Source organism: Convolutriloba macropyga, chromosome 14, assembly GCF_964194025.1.
Source record: "Convolutriloba macropyga chromosome 14, txConMacr16.3, whole genome shotgun sequence".
Classification (NCBI taxonomy): Eukaryota; Metazoa; Xenacoelomorpha; order Acoela; family Convolutidae; genus Convolutriloba; species Convolutriloba macropyga.
The window spans coordinates 47,724,522-47,751,239 of NC_134481.1; the positions used below are offsets into that span (position 1 = coordinate 47,724,522).

A 26,718-nucleotide genomic window follows, 5' to 3' on the forward strand; every position below is an offset into this window, starting at 1 on the left:
CGATTCATCAGCAAATTAATCAAGCAAATAATCAAATTGTAACAACCGTCAGTTTATCACATTTTCGTTCATATTACACTCAAAATGCTAATTAATAAACTTCTAAATCAAAACGCTTCAAAACGTGTCTAAAAAGAGTGTCTAAAAAATGAAGCTCTTCAAAACGGCAAATTAAACATCACATTCGATATTCATCAATTTTTTTGCTAACACAAACTTTTCAACAGTCGGCCTTTTTCCACTGAACGCCAATTTTTGAACAAAAATCTACACAAATCTAAATTTATCAAAAACGCTCCCAAAATTTTTAATCGCCTGCCAGCTTTGTACACATACAATATCGATGTAAACAAACACGATGAAAATAATAATTCATACTACAGTAACCGTGCTATGCGTTGGAATAATTCAACGTATCTAGACAAAAAATAATCCCCAAAATTCGGTTGTTTTAATTATGAATGGCTATTCGTACCAACCCCAAATCGAAGAGGGAGTGTCGGGAAAACAAAAATTCAAATTTAAATCTTTGAAAAAAATTTTACTATTTTGTGGTGGCGAAAAATCTTACGATTCAGACACTGAAGTTATTCACAACCCCCAAACTAGCCAGATTATAGTCCGTCAACGAAACGCCAGCACTGGAGTTCTAATTCGACGGCAATCTTTGAAGGACTCCAGTCTCAAAGATGACAATGACAACACCCAATTTCTGCGAAACAGCTCGCGGAATAGTCGCAGATCAAACGGGCACCATAACAAGTATGGCTCACGAGAACGAAAACTCGAAAATATCTCTAGAACAACAGATAAACAACAACAACAGATATCTATTTCAAGGATATCTTCGTCTAACACTCCCCTTATGACTGACAAAACCGGAGCAGAAGTCCAAAACGGCTGGGCAACAAAATTGGACCCAGAAAGGGCGACTGTAGGCATACGAAGAAATTCGGTTCCAACCTTCTACGATGAGAACCCGCTACGAAAAGCGAGATCAGCTAGTCAACTATCTCAATATGCAAGTTGTCTATCATTCACCTCTAGCGAGAGTTCAAAACATTCAGCCACGCTTGAGATAAATTCTAGGCAAAAACTAATTCGACAGCAGCAAAGCTATCAAAACGACGGTTATGCTTCGCAAGAAAGTTTTGAACAGCCCGACAAACATCGGCTAGCCGCAAAATACCAAAACGGACACAATACGGAAGATTCAGGCGAAAGTAAAGGTTATGGAGACGCACGCAAAGATAACTCCAAGAGCAAGAATCTTGTCATCAATATCAAACCGCCTCCTAGTTTTGTGAGTAAACTAAAGCTTTGTGATTCAGTATTTGACTCTAAAAACAAACCACACCATATAATTTCAATGAACTGAACTGAGCTGTAAAAAACCAAGGTGGCTAGTGCGAATCTATGCGTAGCACAACGCTCCATCATACATCTCAAGGTTGCGAAAACAACATCAAACTCTGTCAGGAAAATGGTTGGGAGCATCCGAAATACAAATAAACACAAATACAAACCCCTCGAAAAAAGAGCAAATTTTGAAAATTTTCTTTTTGGCAATTGGTCTCTATTCAAGGTGCGTCACCTTTCATTTAGGTCTTTTTGTTTTTTTTTCTAGCAAACTAGGAGGCAAATGTATCAGTAATCGTTATTTTATTGAACTTTGAAATGTGCCTCTTTGAAGTTTACCAAAACTTTTTAAAATCAATTTTGGTTGTTTCATGGGCACCATTGGCCTATCATAGTCATTAAAATCTCTTCTTATCTAGTCATTAAAATCTCTACTTATTTCAACGCGCAATTTTTAGCGAACTTCTCCAAATTTTTGAGGTTTCTGTGCCAGTTTTAGCACAATCTAGATGTGTCTAACTTGCAAAAGAACGAGTGACATTCAATAAATGTCAAAATTCTTCAACTTTCATTAATCAACTATTTGAGGAGTATTTCTCGACATATTGTGATCACCTTGTTGCTATGATAATTGAATGATGTGTCAATATTTTTTCGTAAGTTTATGCCAATAGGACCCGACGATGAAACCAATTGATCAATTAAACAAAACACTCGCTTCAAACTTCTTTTTCTTGCCGTGTTGCAAGAGTCTAGACGACCCCGAAGTATCCGAAGATAAATTGCAGAACTTATGTACCGACCTTTTCACTAATTTTCATTTGAACTGAAACATTAAAAGAGCTTCTTCGTTCACTTTTCAAAAAAAATTTTTTCTTCAATTGAAAAATTTCACGGTCAAAAAACTATATCATGTTTTCATTCACAGAAATGCTTGCAGACACGAAAAGGCAAGTTCAAAGAGCGATTTAAAAAAAGCAGAAGCGAAAAAAATTGATAATTTTCAGAAAAAAAGGTCATGAGCATTTGGAAAAAATTTCTGAACCTGGCGATCCGTGTGCTCTTTAACTCTTTAATTATTCACAATGGCATTCTACTAAAGGAGATTAGTTGGAAAAATCTAACAATGTGAATAATACAAATAAATAAACTGCTGCATTTTTACTACGAATAATGATTTTCATCCATCTGTTGTTCACTTCATGAAACCGCTTTTTTCGTCTCTGCTGTTTGGAAATTTTTGAAATGGTTAGTTCCTATGAAATAAGAATTTTTCTCAAAACAACTCAAAAAAGAATTTAGAATGTTTGTGCTTTTAGATTTATATTTTCAAAATTGATTTTGGCTATTTGGAACTCAAAATTTCTCAAAGCCTTCCATTTTCAAAAAAAGTTTTTCAATAAAGCAGACAATTGATTCGAACGCTAGTTAGAAAAAATAAAAAGCGGATAGTTTTTTCGAAAATTTTTGGTCACAGTTTAATTGTTAAAATTTAGGGTTGTAACTGTAAAGAATTACTCGTGACAATCAAAACTCCATTCAAACTTAAATAACTCACTTAAAATTTCTCTGCTTGTTTTTAGCATTAGTTTTCACGCAATCGGTCACTCTCTGTCTACCGGACCCATGTTTTTTTCCCTTTTCAAACTCTCCGCCGACATTTTATTGTTCCTTTGTTTCAAAAATCTGAGGAAATAGAATTCTTAAAATTGGATTATTAGAGCTACATGACGTTTTTCATTTTATCTCTACGATGCGTAATCAAAGATTGAAAATCCGACTGAGGAAAAAAACCAGCCTCGGATATAAATTCCCCCAATTTGAAAAAAAGGTTGGAAGAATAAGCTCAACAGTTGAAGGATTAAAGCCGAAATGCAGAAAAGTTAGTGCATCGGGCTTCGGTTAGATTATTATATATTGAAACCACCGAAACCTTTTCAAAACCATCCGCTGAAGCCAAGAGAATGTCAAAAGCGAATCCTCAAAACAGTTTTCAATTTAACTTTGCTTAACTTTCAGAAATTTAATGTTTTAAACAGGAAATATTTTTTAAGCTGCATTCGGAAAAAGTGCGCACTAAAGCTTTGAAAATCCGGATTTCATACCTTTGAAAACCTTTTATTATTTGACGTGATTACAGATAATTTACAAGTACATCAGTCAGAAGGAATAGCACAAAAAATAGACACAATTAAAACAAACTCGAAAAAAGCAGTATTCGAGGAGTACTGAAGTTAAGGGGATAAAAAACAAAAAAAAACGTCACAAATTATTCAAAACCCAACCGGTTATAGCCATCAGGTAACAACTACTTGCTACAAGATAACAGAAAAATTTGAAAAATTTTATTTTTAATAAAATTAAGCTTTTTAGAGTTTATGATATGGATCTCTAAACTCATTATCGCGCTCTGCAATGTTACCAGAAAAGATGAAACGCTAATTTAACTTTGAGAAACATTGATTCAGAAGCCACGCAACAATAACAAGGAACACACAAAAAAGTTCTCCACATCTTACTTCTATTTTTACCAAAATAAAGGTTTTTAGTTTCCATTTTCAGCTCCTCAGGCATAACAATTGAGTTTCATTGTTAATGAGAGACTTTTTTGGCAAAAACTATTATCTATCAAGCAGTAATGTTTAATAACATCAGTTTCATTTTCAATTTTCGATTTCCTGCAAGCTCCAGGTTAAAAAAAATCAGCAGAACAAACTAAGACAGGAGTACAATTGAACACTCCGGATATTATAGCACTTAACACACAAAAAAACTCAATTTTTCGTAAAATCATGTATTTCCAGTCCTGATTAGATCACAATTTAATTCAGCTTAACTTGTTAAACCTGCCTCCAGAAGTCACTGATACTAAAGATGCCGTCTTTTTGAAGGAAAGCGCACGTTTTTAAAAAGCAAAAACTATGCATAATAATGCTGTTTGCTCCCTGATTCTGTCAACACACCTTAAAAATTGAAGACTTATTATGAGAACAAAAGAATGATCGTTTTAAAACAAGATTTGTCAGGATTCAAACAAGATGTCCTGACAAATGTTCTACAATGTAGGTAATGCGGACAACAACCTCAACCTGTTCACCAAGAAAAACTAATCAATAACAGTATAAAACATGGGATGAAATTCGAAAAGTGAAAATCTGGAAGAAGTGAGCAGAATTTTGAAAAGCAATAACATTCAATACGGCAGAAAACAATTTTTTGAATGACCTATTTAAAAAATATATGTTACTTTTTGTTAGTAAAAATTTGCTGTGACATATTCTCAATCCAATGCTTCTATCAAGAAGTTAGGAAATACGAAAAGTTGCCACAAATTAACTACAAAATTTGTTGATATCATCAAATCAAGTTGCTTCTAATAATGAAATTCAAAGTATGAAATCTGCCATCCAAGAGAAACATTCTTTGACCGTTAGAATTCAAACAGAATTTCTATCAAAAACAGCAAATGTGCCAACAGAAAACTTACTGTGGCCTCAAAGTGGAAACGAAGAAATATGACCTTCAAAGAAATATGACGAAGAAACCTTCAAAACTCTATTAAATAAGCTACAACTGATATTGCTCAATTCTTAACCTTTAATAATTATCTTGACAAACAACTCAGAACATACCCGGCAGATTGCCGGAAAATAGCCGCCGTTGATTCCCATAACTCTATTGGGATTGAAAGAAAAGAAAATATCAACAAAAATTGATTTTTGTACAAAAACATTTTTAAATGCGATTTATTTTGATGTCATTTCGTAGTTGAACATACTCCTGTCTCTCAGTGAGAGGCTACAGTGTCTGGTATCAATACCAATAAGCATTAGAGATAGTAAATAAAACTTATGAGAACGAAGTTCAAGTACCGGGCATCTAAAAATGGGCTTTATGGGTTTATCCCGTTTCTATTTCTGACTTTGATTCTTTTATACTGACTCTCTTCATTTTGAATTGCTTTGCTGATCAGCTGCAGTTTAAAAGCACTTTGAGCAGAATGAGAGAAGAGTGAAACTAGCCTAGAGAAGTCAAAAAGATTTCGCGCAAAATGTCGAAAAAGCAGCAAAATGGTAAAGCGAAAAAAAGTTCGACGAAGTAAAAAAACATAGCAGGACAAGTCCTGACGTACAATTCAAAGAATTTTCATTGATTAAACACAAAAACTAGAACTAGAATGGACCATGAGTGAATTGAGAAAACCATTTTTAAAAAAATCAGATAAAAAAATAGGAAAAAAACAGAAAATCAATGTCAAAATGCCGCATGTCAACAAAAAAACCACTAGCGAGAAATGAAAATTTAATTCAAACAAAAAACTAGGCCTAGAATGAGCTGTGAATGGATTGGGAAAACCATTTAGAAAAAAATCCGATCCAAAAAATCGAAAAAAAAATAAAAATCAGTGAAATTGCCGCATGTGAACAAAAAACCACTACCGAGAAACCGAATTTTTGTTCAAACACCGTTTTCTCACTCTACTTTAAATTTAGAGCGAAAAAATTTCACGCCGCAAAACCACTCGCTTTTTCGCTCCGTTTCCTGTTTCGGTGTGACCAAAATCACTACTCCAATTTGACTTCAAAAATCATGAAAATGTGTGAACAGATCTTAAAAAAAAAACATAGCCGGAAGAATTCCGGAAACGAATCGAAGTAGAAATTTGACTATTCTCACTAATCAGATGCATCACCAGCATATTACCAATCGACAGACATTGTAACCAATTCACAAATAAAAGACTGGAGAAGTGGAAACTTGACAAAGAACAAAAGCAAAAAATAATATTCTCCAAAAATCAAAACAAAATTGTCTACAAAAAGATAACATGCAGCTTCCCATTCATAACTCATAGAAATCAATTCGTTATATACTTGGCTTGATCAATCGCCCACCTAGTACTTGCAGAGAAACGTTGAACAACAAACTAAAAAAAGACTAAGAAAAACTCTTTAACGAATTAGAGTTTTGTATAATTTGTTTAAATGAAAACTGCCCTGCTAAGCCTTCAAGTGCAAATTCATAGAATCAACACCTACAAAAATGCTCCCTATTGGGAAAAAGTTACAAACAAAAAACATTAAATTGGAAGAAATCGGCAAAAAACTTAGAAAAAAGACAAAAAGTGGCCAAAATTTGTTCTGATTTTCTTTAGCAAAAAGAACTCAAAACTATTATCAATCAAAATGAGAGACATCCAAAAGAGCTACAACAACTGAATTCCACTAGAAAACTCCCCAAATGCTATCAAAGGTTGAGGAAGAATAGAAACGACATTTAAAACCAAATTGAACAAAAAAAACGAGAAAAAGTAAGGTGTTTTTTTTAAAATTTACAAGAAAAAATAAAGCCAAATAAAATCACTTTGAGCAAATAGAGCAAAGAATTGCTCAAGAAATAATGGACAAGTCATAACAAGCTTAAAAAAATTGTCTACGATTGAAAAAAAAAACGAAAAAAACCAAAAAATTAAAAAAGGGGTTAAAAAATTCTCTATTTTTCTGTCATTTTTCTTCAGAAAAAAATGTTTTATACCAACAAAATTGTAATCAATTTATATCCTTGATATTCTTTGAGTAACGAGCTTCTATGCAAATTGCACTTAAAGCAGTAAAACAAAACAAAAGGCCAAAATACATTAAATTTCGTCGAAAAATCAGCAAAACTGATCAAAAACCTCCAAATTTGCATAAAACTCCAATTAACTACTTGAAACCTTCAACTCCTTTCAGAACGAGCCCAAATGCAATACAATATCATAATCAGACCTCATAAACAAGAAAAATTGCAAAAAACTGCTTTTAAAAGCCGCACGTGAACAAAAAAATTTCGCGCGCTCAGAGAAAATTTTTTCACACATCAATTTCTCGCTCTCTCAAAAACAGCGGCATGAACAAAAAACCACTCTCTTTTTGCTCCGCTCTTCACTTTTGTTCAGCAACCAAATCACTCCAAATTTTTTCACGCGTTTCATTTCCCGCTTAAAAATTCACTCCAATAAAATTGATTAAAAAAAAACATAGCAGGACAAGTCCTGACGTACAATTCAAAGAATTTTCATTGACTAAACAGAAAACTAGACCTAAAACGGATTATGAATGGATTGGAAAAACCATTTAGAAAAAAATCCGATCTAAAAAACCGAAAAAACAGTAAAAATCAAAGTGAAATTGCCGCATGTGAACAAAAAACCACTAGCGAGAAAGCGAATTTTTGTTCAAACACCGTTTTCTCACTCTACTTTAAATTTGGAGCGAAAAAATTTCACGCCGCAAAACCACTCGCTTTTTCGCTCCACTTCCTGTTTCGGCGTGACCAAAATCACTACTCCAATTTGACTTCAAAAATCATGAAAATGTGTGAACAGATCTTAAAAAAAAAAAAAAAAGACAGCGCCCCAATACAATTCAAATTCTTTGAATTGTAAAAAGGACTTCTCCAATACTCCTCTTCGAGTCGTAAAAACTCTTTGAATTGTAAAAATAGGAGCGCAATAATAGCCGGCTGCGAAGATGAGGGTGGCTATTAATCAATAATTAACTAAAAGTCTAATATTTTCTAAAATAAAAAGCAGATTTTTAATAAGATGTGTTGTAATACGTTATGAGGTAAAAAATCTTTTCATCAGCCTATAATTAAACGATCTTTTAACCGCTCTTTGTAATTCAGATCCTTTGATGAGTACAACAGATTTTAGTATTTTTCGAGACAGTAATTAAAAAACATTTATCCTTTCTTCGAGATTATTCTCTGATGCAGCAATATTCTTAAACAGAGATTAATCTCATAGCGAAAAATAATTATTTGTTTCTTAACTTGCAGATAAAAAGGAACAGTTCATAAGTTTCTTAATATCGCATCAATGATGTCATCAATAATGATGTCTAGACGAATTTTTGCAGGCAGACGACGACGAGAGGTATTCTGATGCTGAAAACGTTTCTCCATCTCCTCAGTTTCCACAAATGAACCCGATGTCACAAAGAAATGTGAATTTGGCGTCTAGAGGTAAAAAATCGAAGTCCCCTATGGAAAGGAAATATGTAAAACACGAGAAACGTGCCAATCGAAAACACAACAAACATGACATCTTTCTCGCACAGGTAACATCAAAATTGGAAACAAAATTTCAAATATAAACAAAAAAACCAAAAGCATGAATGAGATCTATTTCAACCCCTCCACCCATCGCGGCAAATTAAAGGCAACCGATGGGGTAATTAGTGTTCAGTCTACTAGGTTGAGACAAGGTTTCCCCGCAAAGGTAAATAGCCCCAATTTGTTGCAATAATTTTGACACAATGTACGATTTCAAAAAAGAATAGCTTAGATATTCTTAGCGTGTCTTATGACCCTGTATATCCTCTAAAATTTCGAGACAATTTAACTGAGGTTGGATGTAATGCAAATGACCATGTGAGCCAGTTTATAATCCACTCAGTGATAGTATTTTTAAGCAAAAACTCTTGGATCTGTTCCCTTTGTAATCCCCCTCCCCTTGAACGTTATGCACTCCCCAGTTACAGAACATGCGCTATTACATTGTAAATAACGTAAAAACACTGCACGCGCGTCTTGGGGGTGTAAATTATAAGCTGGGAAGCACAAGTAGATCTGACTTTTTTTTAGCAAGAACTACTTAATGGGGCTAGTAATGGGGCAATTTTTTAATTAGGAGCAGCCAGTACCCAGGTGTTACCAATACGAGGACCCAACAGTGTCCAGGTTCAATGCTTATGATTGGAAGTGGGATGAGCCACAAGTGGACTACTCAGTTTATCAGAGTCTAGTGCAGGACTACGACTACTCTGACTACGACATTGACACACTTGTTCAACAACAACAGCCAAAACAACCAATGTTAGCAAGCAATCTCTAATCATTCTTATCACATTAATCAATGAACATAAAATGATTTTAACAAAATCAGTAACAGGGAGGCGCGGTAATGTGTGCTGGCACATAACTTTCGGATCCCGGTCAACCCCATTTTTGACTTAATTGTCTACTAAATGAGGAAGAGACAAAAACTTTCAAAAATCCGTACATCGATCGAAAATAATTGGCCTATCCGTTTAATAAATCGCTTTAAAATCAAACCACCAAACAAATTTAATAATGCCTCATCAGTGTTTTTTTTATTAATTTCTCATTAATGAGACCAGGTAGTACGTAGCCCAAAAAGAAAAAAATGCAAACTGAATGAAAACATTTAAATTTGTTTGAATACAAGTATTTTCAAAGTTATTTAAATCATTAGCTATCAACTGAAATCATTAAATAGGTTCAATTATACCTCAATAGGAAACTAACTTCGGTCGAATTGCTCTCGAAGGACTGGCTGCCGCTTGATTCTCTTGGTCTTGTAGTCTGCTCCAGTTAGGGGAGGGGGCCAAGTGCAAAAAATTTAGGTCAAACAAAACGCAAAACGTCGGAAACGTAAAGCCACTCGAAAAGTAAAAACTCCCCAGCTAAATTTTTTGAAAAGAAACAACTCTAATTGTTTCAACATCGTTAGAGAGCAATTCAAAACGTAACCGGGAGACATTCTTCCAAAAAATAATGTACCAGAAAACGACAATTTCAACTTTGATTATGGTTATAATAGATAGCTGATAGATTGCTAAATATAGCAATACTTTGCTCTCGAAACTAAGTGCGTTCAGTATCTGTTCACTTCTTTTGCCATTTACCATGTTGTCACACCACTTACTTACAACAAATTTCAAAAACAGTAGATATTTTTGTGACCTGCTGCTCGTGTTTATGCCAACTTGAGTGATTCTCTACGATAGTCTTACAAAAACTTTTGATCATTTTGGTTATCATTTGCACAATTAGTCCAATTAAAAATGTTACAATCATCAGTCTTTCGTGGTAAAAATTAAAAGATTTCGAGCAGAATGTCAAACGTTAAAAAAATCATCTGTTATTAAGCAAAATTAGCAATTCAAACTTGCAACTCAAAATTCACAACATAAGACAGCAAAATCCGGCCAGAGTTCGCGATATTCTCAATCAACATTATACAACCTCCCATGACGCAACTTGCGAATTTCTTGCAAGTTTTATTGCGGAAAAACTTACAGGAGCGTATTCTTGTCTGGTTCGAAAACTATAATATGCTATCGCTTTGTAACTTCATCCAATCATACAAGCGTGCGGTACTTAATCAAATTAAATGAAAGCCAACTTCGGAGTTTTGGTAAAATATGAGGTTTTGGTTTTCAGCAGTTTAGCAATACAGACTATCTACATGCCGATTTTCTGATGATCAAGCAAGAACTTTATTGTGGAACGAGCTCGTTAAATGCAGGATTTTTGTTGCCTTTCCGCTTAGCTAAAAATACCAAAAGTTCATCTATGCTACAAAAAACTAAACCAAAAAGAATGAGCCAGACGTTCGAACGAATTCGAAATGAATTAAACGTTCGAACAAAGAAATTCTCAAACCACAAATAAAATTAACAACCGACTAAAATTAACATATCGGGCGAATTGCTCTCAAACAACAACCGGCGAGCGGTTAGCATAGGTAGTAGCTACCTGTGGCTTAGGGATGCTAGCATTGGAGTCAGCTGAGTGCGTGGGTGGAGGGTGGGGGAGGGTCAAGCGTTGGGGGGGGGGGGGGGGGGGGGAGGGGAGGTTAAATCGACAGTTAGAGGAGGGTGGACGTCGGGGAAGTGTGTGTGGCGGATCACATAAAAAGACAACAGGACTAATATAATTGCTACAAGCTTCGTTTGGGAGCAATTACCAATGCCAAAAATCATAATATAGATTTCTATTTCTCCCTTTAAAATTTAAATTCTCTGAACAGATTTGAAAAATCCTGCACATTTAATTTCAGCTTAGAGGACAGCACAAGCGACCACTTTCATCTCGGAGCATCAACTGCCACTTTGTTCACCACAACCGCCCAGAACAACACCTACTTATCAGCCAGCTCCCATTCTGTTCAAACATCCAACATCTTTTCACGAAACCCTTCAATGGAGTACGAGAGCGAACGAATGCACCTCGTTGACCAATCAGATCAGCGCATTTTATTCAACGTGCAAGAAACACCCAATGACGAGAATGACAGGCCACAGACTCCAATTGCAACCCACCGAGGCATTTCGAGAAAAGGACAGAAGAAACAGCTTCTGGGAAAGCAGCGACCCACTCGATTCCAAAACTACTCGACCCTCAATTCGACTGAAGAACAAATAGAGCACCAATTACGTAATAATTACGCAATTGAGCCTATGGCTCTTGTCGATATGTAATGCACATAATTTCTTCCCGAGTACATGCAATAAAAATCAGAAATAATATCTGAATCTTGACTTAGAGAACTGAAAATATCGAAACCGTATTTCCATCAAATTACGTTCTTGAAAAAGAAATCATTTTAACTCCACCAGACTCAAATATCATAAATTAAACTCAAAAGCTTAGCCAAAAAACTTAAATTAACTATGCCAAAAGAATAGTGCAGAGGAAAATGAGATTAAAATAGGAAATTTAATCAAGACCTGAAAACAATAAATCAAAGTATAAAGGACGTAATTATTTTCATTAGTTCACAACTGCAATCAAAATGTTGACAACTGTTAAAACTTTTAAGTGGCAACTGAGGAGCTTCTGTTTAACAATCTCGAGAATCAACGTTTCCAAAACTAAGCAGAAATATCTCGTATGTCAGGAATGGGGAATCCTTATTACAAGGTACCCATTACACCCGGATAAAAAAAAAGTAAATTTCTCAAAAAAATCAAGTTAGTTCTATAATATAGAGTGGGAGGGGGCGGCACGGGGTGTACAAAGCTTCAAAAATTCACACCACAAAACTATCTCTCATCAGCAAGTTTGCTGAATCACGTTCTTACAGACTAGAAAAGCTCTTAGAGAATTCCTCAGTAACACAATGTTCCCGGGCTGTACCAACTTAAACCATTCCGAAAAAATCCATACAGGCCAAGAGGACTAAAAGATTTGAGAAACTCAAACTTGACGGCAAACAAAAACATAAACCGACAAGTCGGAACAATTGCTCTCGAACGACAGGCGGGTAGAAAAACAGTTGACAAGGCCGAGATTCGAACCACGGCCCTACATATCCCTAAACAAAAGCACTTCCCAGTCGGCTTTCAGGCCCTTAACTTTGCCATGCTGCAACCGATTTTATTTCAGCAACAAGCTTTACTTCGGAGTGAGAGCAATAGAGATCACTCAAAAAAGAAGAACGAAAACGTTAAGGCGTCGAAGAATGTTCTAGAAAAACGCAAAAACGGTCAAGCGAAGAATTTGCATAAACAATATCAACACGATTACAATATTTGCTATGAACTTCGTTCAAGAGCAATTAAACAAAGCCCGACAAGTCGAACTACAATTTAGATATTAGCCGCCGAAATGAATAGAAATGGAAAACGAAAATGCTGCTAGCAGACAGAACACTATCCAGAAAACGAATTTTAAACCAAACACACGTTACTTACTGTGCTTTAAAGCAAAAGCAAAACATTTTACTTGACAAACCTTTCGCTCAACTACACGTTTCGACATGATGAAAATCACCAAACAAATTTACCTTCAAATTTTTGAAAACAGCATCCAAAACAATCCACATTCCTTGAATTGTAAAAACAAAGGAGAGAACTTTAAAATAGATGTTCGGAATGTAACCGCATAACCAAAAATCAATTGTGCATGTAGATCAAGAGTGCTAGTATTACACATTCGAGTATAATAAGAACTTTACATTCTGGCTAATCAAAACCAAAATAATTGCTTTAAAAAAATTATTAGCTAGAATCAAAATGTCAGCAGCTCTCCGTTACGAACGCAATGTTATTTCTTCGCCACAGCTGTTGTAGCCAACAACTAGCTAGTGCAAAAAATGTATAAAAGTTATAAGTGGGAGCGATTTATAACAAAAAATTCAGCTAAAAAGTTAAGAACGCAAAACATAGACATAAAGACTACCGTCAGATTAATTGCTCTCAAATGACAGACAATGGCAATTTAATTTATAGGGGGCGTAGCTTAGAAACGTTTAATACGTGCAAAAAAATACCCCAGGGGTTCCAAACCGGTCCTCCAGGTTGACAACCTGACATCTTAACCACTCAGCTATAACGGCTTTGACTTTTGTTACCTAGCAATCCCTTTAAGCAAAGAATTTTATTTCAGAATAAGAGCAAGTTAGATCTCTCAAAAACGAAGAACTACAGTGTGAAAAAGTCATTCAAGAAGTCAAGGAACATTCTAGAACGAAAGCGAAAACGCGTCAAGAGTAAAATTTGCATAAAAAGACACACGTTTACAGTCATTGATTCAAGCATCGTTCGAGAGCATTTAATCAAAAGAAATTGGTCAACACTTAAGCAGACAGAACGACTTATACAAAAGAACTGCAGTCTATTTATTGCTACTTTTATTTTTAAAGGCATTAAACGTTCCAAATATCACAAAGTTAGACAAACTTACTATATGAAGAACTTACTATATATGAACCTATTATATTAAGAGAAAATTGAGTTGCACAAAATATCGCACTAATAAAAATGACAACTAGTGGTTTCTAACCAAAATAAACTCATAAGAAGCCCAATTGATTCATATTATATAGTTAAGACTAAGAAAAATATTAGCAAATTTGGAACCTCAAAAGCTCCTTGAGCGGGGAAGTTTTTCCCTCTGCCCACTAGGCATCCCACGAGCCCCTACAGTTTTTGCTGTGAATTATATTTATCCAAAATAAATCTAATCAAGAAAACAATGAAAATAGTACTTTTTCCTTTGAACACAACGAACAGCCGGCTGATATCAAACGAACGAGCCAGATAACTAAAAATTTATCTTAAAAACAAAAAAAACACTACAAAAATTCCTTAAAACTCTGTTTGAGAACAATTGATCGCACGCCTATCAATGCTTTTTCGGAAAGTTTCTTGAAATTTTGCACAATTAGATATCAATTCTCACATCTCAAATTCAAAATACATAACTTTATAAACCAAGAATTAAACATAGGAAACATCTTACCATTGTAGCGCACGGTCTGGAGCAAGATCTAATACGATCACTTAAATCCAAAATTGAAACGTTTAAACGGCATAAATTCAAACATATAAGCACATATAATACACAGTTTACTCAATAGCCCAAAACTAACATGGCCAAGTTACCTAACGGCCAATAACATCGATTTAATTAGAGCTGTAGGTTCAAATACAACCCCACGAAACTTAATTAACCTCCAAAATAGTCGAACCAATTATACTGAAGCACATTCGAAGGTCAAACCACTCATTCGTAAGAGGATTACACGGATTATAAGGTCAACGCAATTGTTTTCCAATGTCACGTTTTAAGGTCATATAAGTACAAGTAGTAATATCTCATTCGAACTCAAACTTATCACATCAGATTAACGAACACTGTCAAGTTAAAGCTCTTAATTGTGTTTATAACCAGGGAAAATTACGGCTAAGAAAACATCAAGTCACGAATACGCTCTCAAAGCTCAAATAGCAATTGTGTTAGAGTAACTTCAGTTTGTTAATCCAAGTTATCAAATTTCAGATTTACTGCTCTGTAGAAATGTTCTTACTCAGTGATTTTTTGTAACAGTTGAAAAATATAGCACCCGAAACCACAATTATATTATTTAGTGTATAAATATACATATAGGACATACTTTCACCACAAGATATGAACAATCTCAAAAATCACGTCGAAATGAACTAAGGTCAAGGCTTAACAAGAAACAGTAGACATCATTTGTTTCCTCTTTCACACATGGCATCTTTTCAATTTGCACCCCCTTGGTCCGTGGGTTCATATTATTTGCACCCAAGCTCACGTGCCGTATTTTTACGAGCCGTAAGTTACAATGTAATGGCACGTGCTCTGTAAACTTAGGCCACATCTGTTGTTGCTATAAGACTGGCAACCTGAGCCAAAATTCCTTAAAAGTGACAAAAACAAAGGCAAAATTTTGCTCTACAGCCCATTTTATTAGCAATAAAACATAAATTTCTAGTTCGAATTTCAATTAAGGATTGCACATTAAACACGATCGAACTATCTGCGTTCTCAATTCAGAACGCTAAATTAATTTCTTATTTGACCAAGTGGGAAAAGTAAACAGTTCCATTATCTACGAGTGGCTATGCTAGCTGCAACATCTCCTAACTGAACGTTGAATGTGTCGCATGACAGTTCAGTTGGAGATCTGAGATCTGGCGTGGAAAGCGAGTAGACTGAAAGTGATGCCTCCACCCAGTGCCAGGAACTCTGTCGGAATGATAAGGCCCTTGTTTGGTCCCTAAAAGCACATTTCGAAATCAAAATGTAGATGTAAGATTGTGCTCGTTAAAGTTCTAATATCATTAAATCTTGAAACGAAAGCGTTAATCCCAAGGTCAACGCAATAAAATAAGATATTGCAAAAAAGTAGCCCACTTTTCTTGAAATCTTTAAAACGATGCACAAAACTTTCAAAGTGCAAAAGTGACTAAGTCACGAATTATCACGCAAATCACCTAACAACATTTCCTAAACTGATAAATGACGTTATGCGAGCAGAGGCCGTTACTGAGAGGAAGAAGTCATTCCGAACTTGACATTTTAAGCTTTGCTGTGTGAACAAAGGTGAAACGAAAAGAGTGTCAGACGAAGAAACTTAAAACATATCAGGACAAGTTTTGACCTACACTGAGTTCAATCATTTTTCATTGACTAAACATAGAACTAGACATAAAAAAATCACAACAATTTGGATTACAAAAACCGATCAGAAAAAATCGATAAAGACTTGAAAAAATAACAATCGAAGTCAAATTGCCACACGCGAACAAAAAAGAATTGAAGCAAGAGCTCGATATTCTTCAACCCATATGCTTCAGAATTTGCAGCATAATCGTTCATTTCATAGGAAGCTCTAGGAAGTTCATAAATTTGACTAGGTTATCTTGAGTAAATTGGGATATTCTACCAATTTGAAAAGCAACCGAGCACTCACTAAAATTTATTACGTTAGCTCACACTAGGTCATACCAGCAAATAGAATCTATGGTTCTCTCTGCACCATATGAGAGAAAAGTGTTTAAAAATACTTTAATATTTATTTCTAGCCAAATGTTCACCACTTTTCATTTTTACCATTATTTCAAGAACGTCTGATGAGCTAGAAATAACTTAACTGAAATCGCAGACTGGTTCCACCACAAGAGAACTCTATTGTTTCACTTATACTTACAAATGCCTTTGACTTATTTTAACTTCCCTCCTTTAAGCAGCTTGTATCATTTATTAATCAGCCCAGTCATTTCAAAGCATTAGGTTTAAAATCCCGCTAATATTATTTCTCAAGCAAAAAAAAACAATTTGATAAATTTTGATGAACAAAAAATGAAATTCAGAATTCAAATTCTATCCAAATCAACCCACAAAATAATTGCATAATGTCATGACCACCAACGCTTTTACTATAATCGCAGCCTTTGATTATAAACAAAGCAAGTGACGCTACTACCCAGTTGACGCTAAAATCCTGAAAAATTAGAAAAAACCTGAAAAAGAAATTTCATCGAAAAGGGGGCCGTTAAAATTATTTTAAAAATTCACAACATGATGAATTGCAAAATACGCAATAACATAACACAGACATTACGTCAAAAAAATTGAAAAAGAAAACAATGAAAACGACAAAAACGGAACCAATTATGTGTGGTCATTAATAAACTAAAATAGAATTCAACAAAGTTACATTCTCTTTTTCGATTCAATAAGTGAGGTTTTACTGAGTGAGGTTATTCATGCATGCTCAATCACACCTTATAGTACACAATTCAACAAAATATTCAAATAAAACAGTAACAATTGACTCCACGCCCAAACATGATGCTGCTGAGAGGTCACCACAAAAAAGTGGCTCTTGGATTACTTGCAGCCTCATTAAATGATTGTAACAAAATCTAGGAAGACGACGTATATACAAATTTAATTAATTCACGAAATTAGAAAATCTTGGTTCATAAACGATCAACGATCATTGTTATCAGTTCAACCCATGCAATCAATCATGCAATCAAAATAGTTTCCTTTTTGGAAAATTGTTCGAGGTAGAACTTCCTGTTCTGGACAATCACATTTCACCCGCCACTGAGGTACAACTAGTATGATAATTAATTAAATTTGGGCTCCCCGCTCATTGGGTGAGTCCAAAACTTATCACTATAGATTGTCCCCGCTCATGGATGACACACTATTCAATGCCGACTCGCCTCTTAACTTCTGCAACAAGGATTCAAAGGTCTGCTCCCGTTTCATATGTGTCTATAATCTCGCATCCCTTGCAAGGAGCATGATTGCAGACCCCCGAATTGCTGTAACAGAGACTGATTGAGATAACCTACTGAAGGCTACCGACAACCCCGCCGGCTGCAAATTTCTGTTATCAGCCAGAGTAGCGATTCGTTTGAGGGTCTTACGAACTGTCTCTGAAAATCTTCCAAACGTTTCGAAAGCCAAAGGAATGCATTGAATTCCGACTTCACTACAATTCTGGGCGTACTGTTCGTACTTCCTGTCCTCAGCAGCTGACAGAGCGAAACCACTCTTCTCCGACGCATTTATAATGAGGCTTGACTGCAAGGGAGACGTGACGGTAACGTCTAAAGCTGCTGGTAGACCATTACTCCATACAGGTAAGAATATATCGCCCGGTCTGGAGTTATTGTCGGGTAGTAAACTTTTCTGTTCAGAGACGGGTGACAAAAGAGCTCCCGAGCAAGCTGATATAATTTTGTACAAATATAAAAAACACCAAGGTCTCGAATTACAAACCAAAAACTGAAACTAATGACTCGACTAACAAAAAAATTTAAGGCAACAACAGTGAGAAACTGATGACTCAATAACAAAAAAATTAGGGACACAACAGTCTTGTCAACAAAGAATACAACCCTACATACGCGAAAAATCATCCAATTAATTCCTGTTAACAAAATTCCAATACGCGAGGTGGAAAAAAATCAAACAATACCTTCATTCAAAAACAATGTGAAATGAGGCCACGGTAATGACAATATGAGGAAATTTGGCAAATTAAAAAAAAACTTTAAAAAATGGTGCGAAACTTAATAGAACATTTAAACAAAAGTACAACTCAGTAAAACTCAATACCAATTCATGTAAGGAACCGACGAATATAGTTTCCTAATTTAACTTATCACAGTCGCAAAAAGGGCATATGCATAACAACAAATGAAGGCAAGATTCAAACAGCACCTCAAGATGTTCAAAAACGCAAAATACCAACAGAACTTAAGGTGCCACATGGATGTTGAAAACTATTTTATAGACAACCAAAAACCAACAATTACGAAAAAACTCGTATTCCGAATCGACACTCATTGACATCCAATAACAAAAAAAAAACAAAACATACCCGACAGATTGCCGAAAAATAGCCGCCGTTGATTCCCGTTACCAAGATTGGGATTGAAAGAAGGAAAAGCTAGTGAAAAGATGAGTTTTGTAAAAAATTTTCAAGTGCGAACTATTTTGATGTCATTTTGCAGCTGAAAATACACCTGTTTCTCCCAAAATTAAATAAAAACGCAAATTACCAACCGAATCTAAGGTGCCACATCAATGTTGAAACCTATTTTACTTTCTGAGCTTGACGGGCTTTCTTACAACTCAGAGCTCTCTAGTATAAATATATCGATCGACCCAAATTGACCGAACAAAAACAAAAAAAGTCGAGCCTACAGTTCCTCTCCTGACTGAATGGGATCAGCAGTATAGCCCAATGTTAAATAGAGATTTGAATAGAAATGAATGCGAATAGGATTAAGAAAACGACAATGAATTGAAATTTCTTCAAACGAAGAGCCAAAAAAATCTGAGGGAAGCATGTCAAACAATTGATTTAATCTATTCTCAACTAAATAAATTTATAATCTTGAATTAATTTCATAAAAAGTTCATTTCTCTATGCTACCAAAACAATTTAAGTACAATGAAAATAGCAGTTATGTGACTGGTAGTTGCCAGTCACATAACTGCTTTTAAAATTTTACCGAATAACGCGATCTCATTGATTTAGATTTCAGTACTTTGAATCTGCAATCAATAAACCTTTGATTAGATTAAGAGGCCCTTAATTAACTGCCAAGTCCTCTAATTAAGTTAGCAAAAATCAATTTAAGAAAAGGAGGGAACGTCAATTAGAGAGAGAGATAAGTTACATGAGACCAAAAAATTATTAACGCAAATGGAGAAAATATAGCTAGCATATTGCCAGAATATAGCCACAATAACTCTTAAATCAGTAGTTTCAAAAAATATTAGTTAGACCCAAAAAAAGAACGATGAGAAAGAACAGACAGAAGAAAATTCTCTTATTTTTAATGATTGCTGAGATGCTATATATTAGGAATCCATTAAGACTTATTACTGCTTCGTTAGATGCTCTCAAATCGAGGATGAAAGTCAATTTCAAGAGAGCTGTAAGTCACACACGAGTACAACAACAATCACGCGAATGACGAAAAACTTGCTCCGCTAAGAGTGAGAAATGACGTCAAGCGCGCAAATCAATCAAGATTGCAAGAATTTAAAACAAAATCAGATTCCAACCGAGCGTGACGCCAGACAATTGTAACAAAGCTTTACCAAATCAATAAAGCAAGAAAATGCCGAAAATAGCTCGCTATCCCAGCTATTAACCATTTACTCCAATAAAAGTAAAAACAGTCACACATGCAATTAAGTTAAAAAGCATGAAATAAGGAGCAAAAACTGATTTGAAATTATCGTGAAGTAATTAGGACGTAAAACAAGTCTTCACAAAATTAAAACAGCAATACAAATCCTGAATTCCGCCGGGAAATGAGTTTAATTTCTAACTTGCAAAAATTTCTAAGCCGAGTTTTGCAGAAATTTCTTTCCTTAGTCCACGAGGCATACGAATCCCCACGGAAAAAAAAGAGAAAAATTGTTGAGAGGGGAAATCAAATCAACAGGTGGAGAAGGAGGGAGTGCGGAGTGTTGGGGGTGGGGACACTGCGGGAGGGAGGTCAACCATATTGAAAAATAAAAGCGATCGACAATAGGGAGGTCTGCAAAGGCGTCATTAAAAGTAAAAATAGTCATCAAGATGAACAAGAGTAAGACAAGGCGAAAAACAAAATCGGGGACAACTCAAAAATTACCAATATTTTTGAAGAGGCAGCATGAAATAAAAAAAGTAGCTGCGCATTGAGGGCTTCAATTGATTACAACTATGCTCACCACAAAACATAGAACATAACCGAGCAAATTGCTCTCAAACAACCGGCGAGCGTTTGACTTTGTCAAACGCAAGCCACGGTATAATTGGGCTAGCTTTAGCTTGATTCGACTCTGCAACTTTTAGTTTTCTAGCCTTGTTAGTAAATAAATCGAATAAAAAAATGAATTTTAAAAATTAGCAAAATATTGCAAAATATTGCAAAATTTATTAGAAAAGTTTCCAGATTTTGCAGTGAAAATTTTCAAAACTAATTTTTGTCTCTGGAGTTAAGTCAAGTAACACATCTGTAAGACTTGAAAAGTTTCGTCGGCCAGTAATGATCGTTTAACTGTACAAAAATACTCAAAAATTTTGAAAACAATAGAAAATTTTAACAAAATCTTGCTAAAATTCAAGATATTAAAATCTCCAAATCCATTTAATCATCACACGAAACTATCCAAAATCCCTATTTCAAGCTTTATATACATTTAATGGCTCATAAAGATCCTTTAAATTAGAACAAGATAAGAATTTTCCGAAAATTTGAAAAAAATAAAATCAAAATTTATCAAAAGATTGCTAAAGCTGGAGTTATTAGAATATTGATAACCATTCCATTAACTCCAAGAACTATGCTACAGTTTATCATCAAACCTTGGGGGAGGTCCCTAGGATCCTGGTGCCGGAAAAAATGATTAAAAATTCAAAAAGATTCAAAAAACTTGAAATTGCAAATAATTTTTAAAAATTGCTGAAATCAAAATCTTGAAGAACACTCCATTACATCTCGAAGCTATGCAGTAGCCTACAATAAAACCCTAGAGGAGGTTATGTGGCTCTTAAGGCTGGAAAAACCTAAGAAAAAATTAAAAATTAAAAACTCTTGGTTGTACAAATTGGTGATAATGAAAGTTGAAACCTCATCCATGGCCATAAAACATTTTCCAATAACTTATTGTCAAAACCTAGTGGAGAATTTTTGTTAGGCTGAAAAACCTTAATAATGACATTGTCAAAATTGAAAAAATTTCAAAAAAAATTTTAAAAAAAATGATAAAATTCGCGATGTTAAAATGCTGAAACCATTCCACTACCACTAGAAACTATGCAGTAACCTATTATAAAACACAAGAGGATGTTCCTTGACACCTAGGGCTGAAAAACTCAAAAAATGGCAAAAATTTTCAAAAAGCTTGAAAAAAATTGTGAAAATTAGTATAAAATTGCGTGTTTTTAGCGATCGGTTGTCAGTTCGAGCGATCGGTTGTTTGCACCTGAGGTTGATGGGGAGGGGGTAATGGGAGAAACAGTGGGGTGGTGGGTCAACACCACAAGGGGGGGTAGGGGCAATAGTGGGGGGGGGGGGTCAACAATTGGGGTGTCTTCGACCACTAAGAACCGCCCTTCACACCATAAGTATAATTCTCTAAAAAAATTTGAGCTGAAACAGTGCTGAAAGGCTCTAAGAGCACTTAATGCCCGCTGGGCGCTACCTGTTTATCCCGTTTTTGAGAACGAAAAGTCAAAAGCGTCAGACGAAAAATCGGTCAAGCGAAAAATCGCATAAAAAAGACCGACAGGACTAATATAATTGCTACAAACTTCGTTTGAGAGCAATTAATTACTCCTCAACTGCGCTCACACGAACCAGTGGAGGAAAAAAACAGAAAAAAATGTCTCATAAGAAAGAACTTTATTTAAAATCAAAAATTTTGTCACAAGACCACTCACATCACAGAAGCACCCATGTCAGAAAACCACTCGTTTCGTTTTTTTCTAATCCAGCATGACTAAAATCGCGACTCAAAAGTATTGACAAAACTTTAAAGATTTTTTCTCAAAGACAAACGAAGACTGAGACCTAAAAAAATGTTGAAAAAGAAAGTTTTCATAAAAATTGTGATTATTCAATTCGTTGAGACTCTGCCCCCAAAAATTCTCCAAATAAATTAATATATACTCAATGGATCTCAACTCTTCCAATTAAAGTAAGTAAAAATTAATTTGAGAGGGGAGAAATAATTTTGGGGTTAGTGACGCGTGACGTAAAAACTTAAACATAACCGACTAACGTCGGGCGAATTGCTCTCAAACGACCGGCGAGCGGTTGGCTTGGTCAGTAGCTAGCCACGGGGGGGGGGGGGGGTGATTGGGGCAGCAGTGGGTGGAGGGGCTGAGGGGGGGGGGGTGGAGCCAATAGTGGGGGTGGGGGGTCAACAAAGGGGGGGGTGTCAACCTCTAAGAACCGCCCCTCACACCATAAGTATAAGTCTCCAAGACAGTTTGAGCTGAAACAGACCTGAAAGGCTCTAAGAGCACATAATGCCCGCTGGGCGCTACCTGTTTATCCCGTTTTTGAGGACGAAAAGTCAAAAGCGTCAGACGAAAAATTGGTCAAGCGAAAAATCGCATTAAAAAAAGACCGACAGGACTAATATAATTGCTACAAACTTCGTTTGAGAGCAATTAATAACGTCGTGCTAGCTATTCAGTCAGAAAATTGCATGAACGAACATAAAAAACCTAATTTGAAGTGAGCTTGACATCATATGAACAAAACAAAAATGTTGACGAAGAATAAACCAAGAGAAAGTCAACCATAGTTCCGATCAGCTATCGCAGCTATTAACAAAAACGCTCTCAATGCAAGCCAAATCATTTCGGGTGCTGAAATAGCGAATAATAGCTCCGCTCAGCTATCGCTATCGCAGCGATTAATAGACCATCGGAACTGTCCCACCTCTTATTTCGTTAGAGCAAAAACATGAATTAATTTGTTCATACATGCTAAGAAAAGCTATTTTACACACACAAATGTAACTGCGTACCTGATAATCAACTGGGATGGTAAAAGTTGGCTTCACATTGGCATCTGCAGTCGTCTTACCCGAGGCTTGAGCCTAAAATAACAACATAGTAATCATGAAACGAACACCCGCAAGTATTTCAGCTGCAAGCTCAGACAGCTCTGTCACAAAACATAAGCTAAATTCAGCACCAGCGCTCAACTAAATTGACTCGAGAACATTTGAGAGTGTAGCCTCTAATGTCAACCACACCATCGATACAAAACCTTGATGAGCACGGGCATAAAATATTCAAAATATCAAGTTCCAACCCTTTCTGAAACTCACTACGAAAGTGAACAATTTTTCTACCAGAGAATTTTCAAAAATTGAAATATTAAAGTTAATTGCCATTTTTTAACCTCAGCAACGGCTATAACCAATACTTTAACAAAACATAACAATTTCGATATATGAGTACACAGGGCAAAAATTTTTACTTAGTTAAAAACAAATGGAAACATTAAAAATTGTAAATTTTCGCTGTTTTACTACGGAAACGGTGATAATCGATATTTGAACGGCGAACATATGGTATCCCATAAATTCACAATCGCAAAACCGCTTATTTTGATTTTACTGCCAAAATACCTGCATTTAAAACAATGAGTTTTGAAAAAGCAAAAAATGGAGTGTTCTTCCATATTAAATTGATTTGGTTAGCGATTTAAATGCAACAGTACGCTATTTAAATGCAGCAGTGATTTGATGTAACCTTATAATTCAACAAGTAGGGCGATAAATTATTGACAGTTTTTAGATTTATGCTCATATTTCCGATAATAATACAAGATCCCAAACTTTCCATTTCTCTAAAAGTGAAATACCTTTCCAATACGTTTTTGAAATACCTTTTCAATGAAAAAAAGTTTCACAATTGGATTGAAGAAAAAAGAAAAATGAAGGATAAAACGTCTAGAAAAAAAATTGCTGGAATTTGCCGCAATTAGAAAAACTGATTGACTGACTTTTACAACCGCCCGTGGGGGGGGGGGGGGGGGTGAGCGGAGTACAGGGGGATCAAGCAATTGCGGGTGGGGGTAGGATTGGAAGGGCTGGAGACGAGAGGTGTTTAAAACGGTAGGTAGAGGGAGGGGGTGTGACTGACAAACTTTCAGCATTAAGAACCGACCCTCACATCATGATATTGTCTCAAAACAGTTTTGGCTGAATTGCATTCTTAAGAGACCGTTTAGGCGCCAGGCTCTAAGAGAATCTAATGCCCTCCAAGCGTTACCTGTCTATCCAAATTTTGAGGACGAAAAGTCCAATTGGTCAGACGAAAAATTGGCAAGTGAAAAACTTCAGAAAGATTGAATTCACGAAGACTCAGCTGTGCTAAAAGAAGTCAACTTATTTGTCAAAAAGAAGTCAGCTTATTTTTCACCAGAGGACGAAGAGAGAGATCACTGTAGCAACAACACGTCATACAACGGTCACTCAACTATTAATTGGAGAGGACAACAAGATTTCTATAAAGATTTGCCAAAACCCGGTAAAAACACTGAGCAACTAAATCGACACAAAACTTCATTTCACTCGCAACAAGGTAAAAAGGAGACGATTTTCGAACATTACAGTTCACTTTGAAAACGGCACAAACAATTTACTGGTAGGAAAAGTTGAATTGATCGAAACAGCCTCCACGCAACAAAAGTGGAGACAATCGAGCAACTCCGCCAAAAACTAATATAAACTCATGTTAGGAATTTTTGTTGTTTTGAAACCACCGGAAGCGCGAAGCAATCATAGAAAATTGCTTGGCCTTAGGACTCCCTAACTATAAATCACGGTGCCGTAAAAAGAGCAGCATTGCGATCTTACTATTTGATAATGGGTAAAAAATACGGCCAATTTGAAAAAATATCAAAACATCCATATTATCATCTCGATCCATTAATCAGATCTCCCCTTTCAAAACGCTTCCATTCTCCTTGTTTGAAATATCACAATATGAGGCGTCCCTGCAATAACAAATTACCGGCTAAGGAAAAATCTGCGAAATAAAGAACGCATAAAAAAGAAGGCTCACTTAAATCTATGCCTTGCACAGAAAGTTCAAAAATTCCGCTCAAAAAGTAAGGAAAACTCTGAATCATACTCATTTTTAAAAAAGTTCTTAAGATTCCAGGGCGCTAAAAATCTTAAAACAGAAAAGAACATGGCCAACTAACGTCGGGCAAATTGCTCTCTAAACGACCGGTTGGCTTTGGTTGTAGCCAGCCGAGGCTTAGATGCTAGCATTAGAGGGGGGAGTGTTCAAGCGATGGGGGATGGGGTAGAGTTTGAGATGGCTGGACGAAAGGGGGTCCAAATCGCCAAAAAGACTAGGGTGACGGGGGTGTATTGGGGATGTGTCTGGGTAACAGTGGGGGGGGGGGTAACAGGAGCTAACAAATTTTTGAGATTAAGAATCTCTTCACACCATAAAATTGTCACCTCAGTTTTGACAGTTTCTGTGAATCTCATACCTAAAGAGACTAATAGGGCATAAGTCTCTAACAGAGCTGCTCAGTCACTTAATGCCCTCCGAGCTTTACCTGTTTATATCGTTTTTGAGGATCAAAAAAACGGTCAGACAAAAAACCGTTAAAAATAAAAGTCATTAAAACACGTAACCAATTATGAAGAACTTAGCCATATTTTAACTTCCATCGAACGAAAGCAGAAACAAGAGATATGAAAGCAAGATTCAAAACCTCAAAAAAACAGTTGAAAACCACATATACAAGCTGACGCTGGCAACATTAAATTGATTAAATTATGGGATCTTTTCCGTTTATGCCAACCCCAGCTTAGTGGGTGCATATTATTCGCTCCCCATACGCACGTGCCAAATTTTTACACAATGAGTTACTACGTAATGGCTCTGTAACTGGCAGGTGCATAACGTACTGGGGTTCACAAACGGAAAAGATCCAATTATGCCTCATTGGATGGACGATGATACCATTGCGATGAGACCAAAAACCAAATACGGCTATAACTCAAGAATCCGCAGATAATTTAATCGAAAACTAAGTAATGTTGCACATTAACGTCTAAAACCATTCACAAAGTTTATTAATGTTTCAGGAAGCCGCCGGTTACTTTCATAGGTACATTCATCGGTGAGAAAGCAACAAAACAGCAAAAATAGAAAACCTCATTAAAAATATTCGTGAAAAAAAAAATATCAAAACACCATTACAGATCAATTGAAAACCTAAATTAAGTTCACTTATTCCTTCATAG

General features: G+C 35.7%; 2 protein-coding genes across 3 annotated transcripts in view; one reads left to right on the plus strand and one right to left on the minus strand.

Annotated features, from left to right (window-relative positions):
* The first annotated feature begins 137 nt into the window (after positions 1–137).
* On the plus strand, positions 138–11,630 carry LOC142352957 (uncharacterized). Its single transcript, XM_075405115.1, has 4 exons — positions 138–1,303; positions 8,262–8,462; positions 9,035–9,219; positions 11,210–11,630. Exons 1-4 carry the CDS (start codon positions 458–460, stop codon positions 11,628–11,630), a joined length of 1,653 nt encoding a protein of 550 aa, XP_075261230.1. The 5' UTR covers positions 138–457.
* Positions 11,631–14,452: 2,822 nt separating this feature from the next.
* LOC142352794 (translocon-associated protein subunit delta-like) overlaps positions 14,453–26,718 on the minus strand; it is a 576,117-nt gene continuing 563,851 nt past the window's right edge. For both annotated transcript variants that reach the window (XM_075404906.1, XM_075404905.1), the window contains 2 exons: positions 23,467–23,538; positions 14,453–15,679 (listed from right to left, as the gene is read on the minus strand). In XM_075404906.1, the coding sequence (XP_075261021.1) occupies positions 15,575–15,679; positions 23,467–23,538 (177 nt within the window). In that variant the 3' untranslated portion in view covers positions 14,453–15,574. The remainder of the gene's footprint in view (positions 15,680–23,466; positions 23,539–26,718) is intronic.

Coding starts and splice junctions, on each gene's coding strand:
- LOC142352957 (XM_075405115.1), top strand. CDS start 458: ATGAATGGCTATTCGTACCAACCCCAAATCGAAGAGGGAGTGTCGGGA. Junction 1,304..8,261: donor TCAAACCGCCTCCTAGTTTT/GTGAGTAAACTA, acceptor GAATTTTTGCAG/GCAGACGACGACGAGAGGTA. Junction 9,220..11,209: donor CAACAGCCAAAACAACCAAT/GTTAGCAAGCAA, acceptor ATTTAATTTCAG/CTTAGAGGACAGCACAAGCG.